The following is a 10,509-nucleotide window of genomic DNA, read 5'->3' on the forward strand; positions in this document are numbered from 1 at the left end:
AAATAACAATTGCAGGGTGAATATACTTGTTCAGCACAAAGGGCACTGCTTGTAATATAATATCGAGTAGCAAAAGATCCTACTAGATGTATTGGAGTATTCGCTGCTGATAGGCGACCTAATATGTGACCCGCCTTTGCTATCGTAATTGCTGTGGACCTCTAATTTATAGGGCTGCGCACAATGACCCTTCATATGGTACGCTTCAGTAGTGCATGATTATCAGGCGGAGCAGGGTCGTTGACCAAATGCTCGTCTGTTCCCATACTCCAAGCAGAATCGTAATCTTGGGGTCCCACAGGCGCTTTCGTGCTGAATGCCCGTAAAAGAATACAGGAATATAACGCCAAGGCTAGTAATTTCGGGCAAAAAATGGGATGACAATTAAGATACTTGGTAATATGAAAGTTGATAGCGATTCTGTAGGTATTTGAGTTTGGCAATATGCTGAGAGGAAGAATTTGAGAGACATTTGTTTACATATGTGGAGTGCGAGCCGATTGTATATTCAGTGGCGTCACAGAGGTCGGTGGCACTCGGTGGGGTAACGCCTCCCACCCCCCACCCCCCTTCCTCCCAAACCTTTGCCCCAAACCACCACTTTCTTTGTCCTCATTGCTCTGTTCCACGGGGAGGAGTTCGTTCTACCTATCCCACGATCTGTTAACAAGATGGGGCATTTTCCCCCGTTTTTTAAGACGAATTTATAACTCAGAGAAGTCAAACAGTCACATAAAAGCAGCATATTTGCATATTTATTTCTGAGACAATAAGCTTAAAAAAAAAAGCGCGCGCAATCCTCCCCCCCCCCCCTGCCTCCAGAAAAAAAAAAAAAAAGATGCGCATCTGGAGAAAGGCAGAGCAAGTGGTTTTCGACAGATGAATTTCCTGGAAGCAACCTTAGAAATAAAAAGGGGCATCATAAACCCCGAGAAAGGCAAACTTCGATCATCTGCAAACACTTGTGCTGATGCGCGTGCAAATAACTGAAAAGAAGTGACGTGGCAGATGATGCCAGGATTATAACCTAGCAGCAATGTGGGCTACTTCATGTACGTCTCGCATAGCGGAACTAGCGATGACCGCGAGAAGTGGTAGATCTGCCGTCTTGTGGTTCATGTCCTTTTTGATGGTTCCGCAAAGTCAACATAAGAATTATATAAATTTCTGAACCCGCACAAAACTTCATACGTATCCGCAAGAAATTAATGGGAAGAAACGAATAGTGAACAAAAACAGTGTTAAGTCATGTGATCACACTCGCAAAGATACGTATAGAAATGGTAATTTGTAACTAAACAGACTAGTAGCCAAGGCAGAACTCAAACACATAGAAAAGAACTGAAGTTACGAAACAAAGAAGCGGCCATTCGCGGCCTGGCCACTTTATAAAACATGAATCAAGCTTGTAAAAGGGACAAACGCATAATTAGGTCTGCCGCACATACGAAATAAGCCGGCCCTCGATCCACACGTTACACAATCAAGAAGCGGCCGATGTACAAAAAGTGAAAACACTCTGACCTGTGTTATGCGTGGCTCGTTGTGAGCAGCTCTTCTCGGATACCTTGTAAGTTATCAGACTGCCGAACCAGAACCAACCGACAACTTGAATCAGTAATGTCGAATACCGACATCCGATAGAACGAAAGCTGCGAAGGCCTAAATGTCGCCTCTGGCTGCCTGAGCGAAATTCTTTTATTCAGGCGGTGAAACGGTGCCACAGAGAGACGAGCGGCACTAGGCTGGTACATACGGCAGTTCCCACACAAATTTTGCGCGTGTCAGAATTACTTCTTGGTCTTACGCGGCGAAATCGTCTGCACCATAGTTCACATGGACAACAATAACGCTTACTTGGATATAATAAAAAAAAAAAACACATTTGCAAGCGTGCAAGATATTTCGTGGGTCGCGGCTGTTTTGTATGAAGCAGGCTTGATTATCCATACTGTCGAAGAAAAGTTAGGAGGAGAAAATCGGAAGCAGATAATTTTAGATGGAAAGAAAAGTGAATACTAGTACGAAATGCTAGGCAGGAATTCTGGATCAGGATTGCGCGACATTTTGTCGAATTTGTTTAGTATTAGATGACTCCATGACAGTCTACAAGGGAGCTGTGCCCTTTATTTATTTATTTACAAACACTGCTGTCTCATATGCTCGACATAGCAGCATCAGTTTCATCGAGCGTTTAACGGGGTGCATCTGCAAAAGGTATAAAATCTTTTGAAGATGCGCGGTCCTCGCCCTCGTAAGTCTGACTTTAATTATACTTGGGACACACATCCGTGTGCTGAGTCAAAGATTGTAAAAGAACCTAACTGTGCAGGTCTGGACTTATTTCGAGGGTCAGAAGTCCATAAGTACTCTGGATGTACAATCCAGTGACAGCTTCTCCGTGCGAGCGTAACTTGCGTGCGAGCGAGCCAGGCATTCTGCGTTCACTAGCATCTCAAGTGCCCCATGTTGCGTCGCGCCTTCACCTGTGCTGCGGTGTGCGCCTTCATGTGTAACTCTTATGTTAAGGCGACCGTGTCTGTGCGTCATCACAATTACCTTTGAACTCATTTTCAACCCTCGTTCATAAGCGCGGGCTAGATCTGAATTTTGGCAATAGCTACCTTGCTGCATCAGTTCCTTGCTGAACGTTGTTAGCATGTCTCTAAGGCGTATTAAAAAAAAATGAAAGCGCCTCTGACGTGTCACAGAATCAATCAATCAATCAATCAATCAATCAATCAATCAATCAATCAATCAATCAATCAATCAATCAATCAATCAATCAATCAATCAATCAATCAATCAATCAATCAATCAATCAATCAATCAATCAATCAATCAATCAATCAATCAATCAATCAATCAATCAATCAATTAGTGTCTGCAGTGGCTTTAACCGGCTGAAAACTGTGGCAGACTGACACAAGGGAAATCCGTTTACTTTGCATTTTCTACAAGTCCAACACCATGATGCAAATTTTTACCCTGCATCCAACCGAAAACTTCCCAACGAGTGCCGATGATATACCAACAGAATATACTTAGCCGCGAACCGGCCATTTGGAGCTGGATGACGGCAGGCGTCGCCAGGCTCGATTTTGTGACAAATTGAATAGTATTTCTCAATTTAACAATAACCCTCCCTTGTTGAGAGAGAAGGAGTTCTGACCCACATAATGCAACAAGGGAATCATTTGCGTATGTCTCCTGTTTAGCTGCATGTGCTAGAAGTCCACGCCCACTCATTTCTCTTTGTGTTCTACGCTTGCTTTTTTAGTCGGCGCGTAATGATCAGAGTCTTGCTACTCTTCTTAACAGCAGGCATCGCGTGTATTTTCATCTTTTCACACAACAAGTGGTTGTGATTTTTCCCCGGACTTCCTCCTCCCCCATCTGCACCCCTCCGAGTGCTAATTTGACTGCATACACTTCAAGCTAGGTGACTAACTGTAAGCTGTTGGGCCAAAATAAACATAAAACTTTGCTCGAACGTAAAGACTAGTACTCTAAGAGCTGGCTCCCAATTGGCCACGTCAAATGGCAAGGAATGGAAATATTTGCCGTATAATGCATGAGTAAATCGCGCCTGAGGGAAAATGCAATGTCTGCATAGTACTCATCACTGGTACGAAAGCAATTTGCTATCCTCAATTTTTCAAACTCGTTACGCACTTGCCGGCGCTCTTTTCGATATTGCAAAATGATTGAAACACTAAAGAAGGCAATACGTTGGAAGAGCTAGAAATGGGTTTGGAATCAGTATGCACCTCTAAGACTTGGGCGAACAAAATGCTACACAAAAACTTGTGAGTGAGCAAATTGCGGATTATGCAATATTTACTGAGAGTCTGAAAACAAATTGAGTTTTCAGAGTATAATATTTAACATTTGGGCAGCCGAGCGACAGTTGAAGCGTTCCCACTTCCAGTGCAATAAATGGTAGTTAAAAGTAACTGTAATAAATTCATTCGGAGCTTTTCAAACATTTGGTAAACAGTACGTCAAATAAGTGTGTTATATAAAAAAAGAACCGGTTACATCTAGATACGTGCTAAATGTAACAGTATTGAATCTGAGTGCCTGCATGTTCAGGACAAGAGCAACAAGGTAAGCAGTTGTACACATCGAAAATCCCATCACCCCATTATTTCTGGTTTTTGCGACTTCCACATTATGAGTGAAACGCGAGATTTCTGAAAGTGCAGCAAAGTTAAGCCGAATCTAAACAGACGATTTAACTTTATACTGTCGTCCATAACACACGAATTTTCTTGGTCACTGTTAGACTAGTTTGGTCTGAAATTTCAGAACGCTTTGCCATTGCAATACCAGACCTCAGTAGCAGCAGGCCTCCATCGCCTTCTTCCCCTTTCTCAGGAGTCAGTGTCAAATGTTTATTTCTTATTCCGGTTACTTGAGCAATAAACTGTGGGACTGGTCAAATCACCATGACTATACACTGCGACAAGTTGTTCCGGGGTATGCACCGGAGGCTACTGGCGCCTTTTAATATACAGTGGGACATAATCCCCGCTTTCAGTTGGCATTTTCCTGTTAGAGCATAGCAAATTATCATTATAAGGAGGGCATATTTTAAACCTAACTTTCAGTTTTTGACATTAAATATCGATCAAAGAAAAACTCGGTTTTCTTGATTACAATATAATTCATAGGCATGGCTTGTTAGAAGAAGCTTCCACGTATGGCGCCTGCGGCATAAATAACGAAACTCAAGCTGCTGCAAAAAGAGCAACGCCCCAGGCACATCGTAGTTTGAACTGTTAGCGGAATGACACGATTGCGAACACTCTGGACTCCTAGTCTTCACTTTATTGTTAAGAAAAGCTGTCATCGAGTATAGGTATAATGGCTAGATCGGGGACTAGCCATTAGGCATAGCGTCTCACGACGACGGAGGGGTTCAAACTTTCTCCCCTTCAAGATGCGTCCGTTCAAACAAAATATATATTTGCCTTCCTTTGCCCTGCCCTATTTGCAATGCATGCTATGTTTCGGCAAATACGTCTGCCCTCATCTCGCTGACTGCTTTTCATGCAGTGCCTACCATTCTTACCACAAGTGCCTGGGTGATCGGCTGGCCGGCGCGTGCGGTGAAGAGGCCCGCCAGCACGTCGAGCTGTACGCCGACAAGTTGACGAACCGGCTGCTGTACAACTTCTGCCGCAACTACGAGACCTCGGTGTGCCTCAACGACGACTCGGGAGCGGGGCGACTCGCCAGCGCGGCGAAAACTGCGCTAGTTTCCGCGCTTCTGGCCTACGGCGCGGGCTACCTGTGGTGGTAGCTCGGGGAGCGCATGCGCACCTTGACAGAGTTTTACCATAATATAGTCCGTGCTGTGTAGATGTGGCCCCAAAGAAAAGCTAACTGCGTCCATACTTTCTGAGCGAACCAAATCTTGCTCAAACGTAACCAGCCTGAGCTTTCGCACGTGTTTAGCGAATTTCGGATCTTTGGAGTGCTGGCAGTTTGACTAAAAAGAACAGTGGCCACGTAACTATTGCAAATGCAAATGCCCAAGTAAAACGTTTCTCTATTCCAAAAGGCGTGTTGTATGAATATAAATGTCCCATGTACCGTATATATTTGGAAACGATAGCCGAGGGCATATTTGATGGATATTGATTACGACGCATACAAGTCAAGTTGAACAAATTATCCTATCGCTCTGCGATTCACTGGCGTGGATCGCCGCACAATGCCGCGAACGGCCATATAAATGACTTCTTTATATGTTTGGCTTAAAAAGGGCATAAGCGTTCCATATGTATTATTACCATATATGAGTCGCAGAAGAGTGTTAATATAGGATATTTCGCAAGTTGCATGCTCGTCGAAGCGAATCTTAATATATATCTATGCAGCCGGGCACGTCTCATTATTTCACCACCGGATACCATGTTTATATCCCTCTGTGTTAATTATGCCGTGTAAATTTGTTCAGAGTGTTTCTGCCCTTTCATCACGCACGAAGTAAAACAATAGTGAACCTTTGTCTTGGCCTTATATTTGTTTGAATTAACTGCATAAAACCATGGTCATTGTTACAGAGTATCACAGCCAATATAACTTGCACCAATGATGTTCTTGTTTGAGTCCTTAGCGTCTATCTTCTGGAGACTAACAGCGTACACACGCTTGAATATAGATTGGCATACATAGATGCAACTGTGTTCGCTTTTGTAACATTAGTAGTATAGGACATTCGTACCTCCAAGAATCATAGTTCGAGCATGACGACAGCCAGGCTGATCAGTTGACTCTGTTCGCCTGCCCCCCGAGCGCACAGCTAGTTGAGCCACTTGGTGAAGGAAAGAGAAAGAATTTATGAACCAGACTGCTGAGCAGCCGGGTTGTATTGAACAGACAAAGTGTTTTGCGATCTAGGCCAGCATGGAGAGAAGGTCGGTTGGTTGATGAGCTGGTTCATTTGAATGGACTGAAGAAGTGGAGCCTTCGACACGAGTTCTATCACCAGTTGAAGGAAGGTGGTAGAATGCGGTTGTGTATGTGGCAGAAAGCGGCTTAGGATTCTAAGTACACCGTGTTCTCCGGAATGGGCGGAAAGTAGAGCAAAAGACTGGGTGGCGTGTACATGTATATTCTATTAGTGCATCGAGGGCAGTCTTCATTAAAACCTTCAGGCCACAGTCCTGCATCAGAAAAGTCCGGATGGGTGAGGAAAAGAGCCTTCCTTTGCTTCAGGAGATTTTAGCCGCTAGTTGCGCGCGCACGCGCGCGCGCGCACACACACACACACACACACACACACACACACACACACACACACACACACACACACACACACACACACACACACACACACACACACACACACACACACACACACACACACACACACACACACACACACACACACACACACACACACACACACACACACACACACACACACACACACACACACACACACACACACACACACACACACACACACACACACACACACACACACACACACACACACACACACACACACACACACACACACACACGAGGAGGCCTCAAAATTCGTCACGCTGCAGCGGCGACGAGAATAGCATTTTCGAAAATTCGAAAACTGGTTGTGGTTGTTACTTACGATGGGCTACATGTCTCCTCTAAAAATAATGAGCATAACAGCAATAGTTAAACTGTTAACTATTCGATATTCGTTAAGCAACCTTGGATGTGATTGGAGATTTGTAGCGGGATGCTAGTAATAGCAATATCACTTTTTAAAATTTCGAAGCGCTACTTTGTTCGGCCCTATGACTCCATGAACTTCGGCCACCGCGTTAATTTTTCGAAAAGGGTGCGTCTTCGGCTGTTTGCGAAGAGAAGTCAATTATGAACTACACGTAACTGCGTTGGGCGGTTGTGACGTGGCTTCTATCCTGTGTGGGCTGGAGCGGCAAGTAGGGGCGAGATCTGCAGCTTGGATGGGCACCGCAGGTCACCTAGCAGGCGGTGACGTGGCTCCACAGTAAGTGTAGTGATTGACATCGTTGTGCAGCGCGTACTTTTCGAAAATGGCGTGCAGTATAGACGAAATTCTCTGAGCCGGAGCGCCGATGAAAATTGTGGTTTCGAAGTTAAAAAAGACTAATATGGCTATTACTAACGGCTGGTTACCATCTTTCGAATACAATCATGCTCCTAAATGTAATTCTTAAAAGTGGCCCATTGCAATAGAATTTGGTTTATCAGCTTACTATAGTTCGCACTATTCACCGGTTTTCTGATGCTATAGCTGACACTGGCATAGCAACGCCGATGAAGCTCTCAATATCTCAAGAAACCCATTTCTGAAAATTCAGGTTCACCTCCGATGAATTACCTTCACTGGATGTTCCAACTAAATACAATCATGGCTTTAAAGGATACAGTGTGCTCTATCTTGCTGAAACAATCAAAGGCCTGTTGGGATTCGCTTGGCCAAATCTGAAGGGTTTTTTCCGTTCTCCAACCTAGTTACGCAGTAAAACTTAAGTTGTATTTATTGGCTTGAAGAGCGAAGTGTCAGTAAAAAAGCTGTGGATCATTTTAAAAACAGGAGAATGTTTACGCCAAGATACTGCTTACGCAACGTAGTCTTGTGCCTGCCCTTAATGATAATTCGCGGAATAAAATAAGTTCCCGCGCCACAGAGGTGCCACTTCAGTGTCCTTAGCCGCGTCACAGATAAAGGGCCCTCTTGTCTGGAGTGCTCTTCGTTTTTGAGGTTTGTACGTGCACTGGCTGAGAGAGGTGATCAAGCAGCTGATTTTGTTATAATACTTTTTGATGGCTAATAAATAACGCTACGTAAATCGCGCTTAGACAGAAACAAGTCTGCCAGGCGTTATTCGAGATGATTTGTAACTTTTGCATTGATACTTTATTACTTAAGCCAATACCTAAAAATTTAGCTAATTATACTTTCCGCTTTAATAAACTATGACGACGAAAAATGCCAGCGACTAGAGTAGGAGACTTTCAATAACCTCCAGAGTTTCACAGATTAAAGCCATTTTGCGTGTTTTAAAGGCTTGGTTTGCTTAGCTGGGCCATCTGGAATATTCATATATACATTATCTTCATGCCAGCACACAAATGGCACAGAAGGGTATCTATAGCCAGTAATACGCAAAGAATGCAGCAGCAAATGCACCTTAAAGGCTTTCCAGCCAATGGTGTACGTTCTCAATGCTCCTACCTTTTCTTAACGGAGGGACGCCAACCTTTGTCCACGTCTCTCTAGGCTGAACAGTTTCGTTCCTTTCTTTTAGGTACTGAGCACTATTGCCAGTGTAATGCAGTGTGTGACCCACTGTCATAACAGGGGATAATTTCGTTTCTGCTCAGTTGCTGGGAGGTCAAGCTCTCTCGATGCGATTATTTGAAGGGCCTTCCTTAAGGAATTTAGTCGCTGCATTCTTGACTTCTAACTGACATTACAAGCCGCACCCGGTGCACAGAACAAACGTCCGAACGCGCATATTCTCGGGAATACATACACATGCACCTGAACATCGATCCCAGTATCCAGTACGTTCCAGTGCAGTTCATGATTTGTCCGTCCACGCACACAGGAACTCCACCGCATGATGCACTCGATGTGCGGCTGTGAGTGTGCGTGCATGTGCGCTTCCGTACATTCGTGTGTTCCGTCTTTTCGCCATGTGCATCGAGTACAGCTATTGGAATTGCTTCTGCACTCACTAAACGCGAGGTGCAGATTCGTGTGCTGTGCCAGCTTTGTGCTATTTTTTATTTGTTTGTTTTGTTGTAGGGTTTAACGTCCCAAAGCAGCTCAGGATATGAGAAACGCCGTAGTGGAGGACTCCGGAAATTTCGACCACCTGGGATTCTTTAACGTGCACTGACATCGCACAGCACACTATATTTTGGGAAATAATGCGAGATGGCATCTGATTTCAGTCACAAAAGAAAATTCATACGCTGTCCTGACTGTGTCGTCACAAGCCATAAAAGTTAACTTGTTTTATTTTGCACATCGCCGTTCCTTTCTCTTCTCCTTTCTTGCCTTTTTTTCATTATTTTGCGCTTTCAAATATTTTGGTTACTGCCAATTACGACCAAGTCCACCCTCTTCCTTTCCTCTTTCTTTCTCTCTCCGTCCTTTCTCTTATTTTAAAACGCCTTCGCCTTCTCTTTGCTTAAAAATACCTAAACTAATTTACAGGGAAGGGAAGATGCAGTAATTATCGCACTTCTTTGTGGACACCGGAGCCATGTAGTAAGAGAATGGATCGCCTTGCAAAGCGTCTAATATCTGCTTAACATGTTGGTGGGTCTTTGGATTGGTAGATGTCCGTCAGTGTAGACTGTCGGCGACCTCTTGAGCTGTTGTCACAACCCGCACTTAGGTTTTCAGGTCGGAGCTGAACAGCAAGTCCCCCGTGGTCCCGGAGGAAGAAGCCTTTGGAGTGATTCTGGGAGGGAAGGGGGGATCGGCCGGGCAGTTTCAGAAGATGTTATTGACGTGACTTTGCCGCCACATTTGCTACTTTCCTGTTTGTATCTGTCCGAATACACGTGACTATAATGATGAGAGTGGCAAATGAAAGAAGGAATAGAGCAAGAGCTACCACCAGTGAAGGACAACGGAATAATTTCGACCTCTTAGGGACTTGTAGCGCGCACTGACGTTGGACGTACAGCAGCGCATGGAGGCCTTTGCGTGTCGACTCCACCGAAACGCGGCCGCAGAACTCGGGTTCGAATCCGGTTACCAAGCTTAGGTAGCCAAGTGTCTTAACTTCTGAGCCGCCGCAGTGGGCGCACTCTATTTTTCCAGTTTATCAGTCTGTGCGCATTGTCTGCACCTCAAGTTTCGGAGAAGACCAGTTCCTTGTTCAAAAGTGCTCTCTCTGCAAATTATACAGTGATCCTCAATTTATCCAACCCCCGTTTAAAAAATCCTTCCGCCTCTACCGGAGGTTTATTTGCGCTGAAACTACGTAGAAGGCTCGTGCGTTG

At 44.6% G+C, this 10,509-nt stretch overlaps 1 protein-coding gene across 1 annotated transcript in view; it reads left to right on the forward strand.

The window, feature by feature from the left end:
- The window catches only part of LOC146198560 (uncharacterized), a 47,579-nt gene extending 40,933 nt beyond the window's left edge, over positions 1-6,646 (forward strand). The window contains exon 5 of the mRNA XM_084594056.1: positions 5,062-6,646. Coding sequence (XP_084450182.1) covers positions 5,062-5,308 — 247 coding nt within the window. The 3' untranslated portion in view covers positions 5,309-6,646. The remainder of the gene's footprint in view (positions 1-5,061) is intronic.
- Positions 6,647-10,509: the final 3,863 nt, after the last annotated feature.

The sequence above is a fragment of the Amblyomma maculatum genome, chromosome 2, assembly GCF_055883805.1.
Source record: "Amblyomma maculatum isolate TAMU_Amacu chromosome 2, ASM5588380v1, whole genome shotgun sequence".
In the NCBI taxonomy this organism is placed as follows: Eukaryota; Metazoa; Arthropoda; class Arachnida; order Ixodida; family Ixodidae; genus Amblyomma; species Amblyomma maculatum.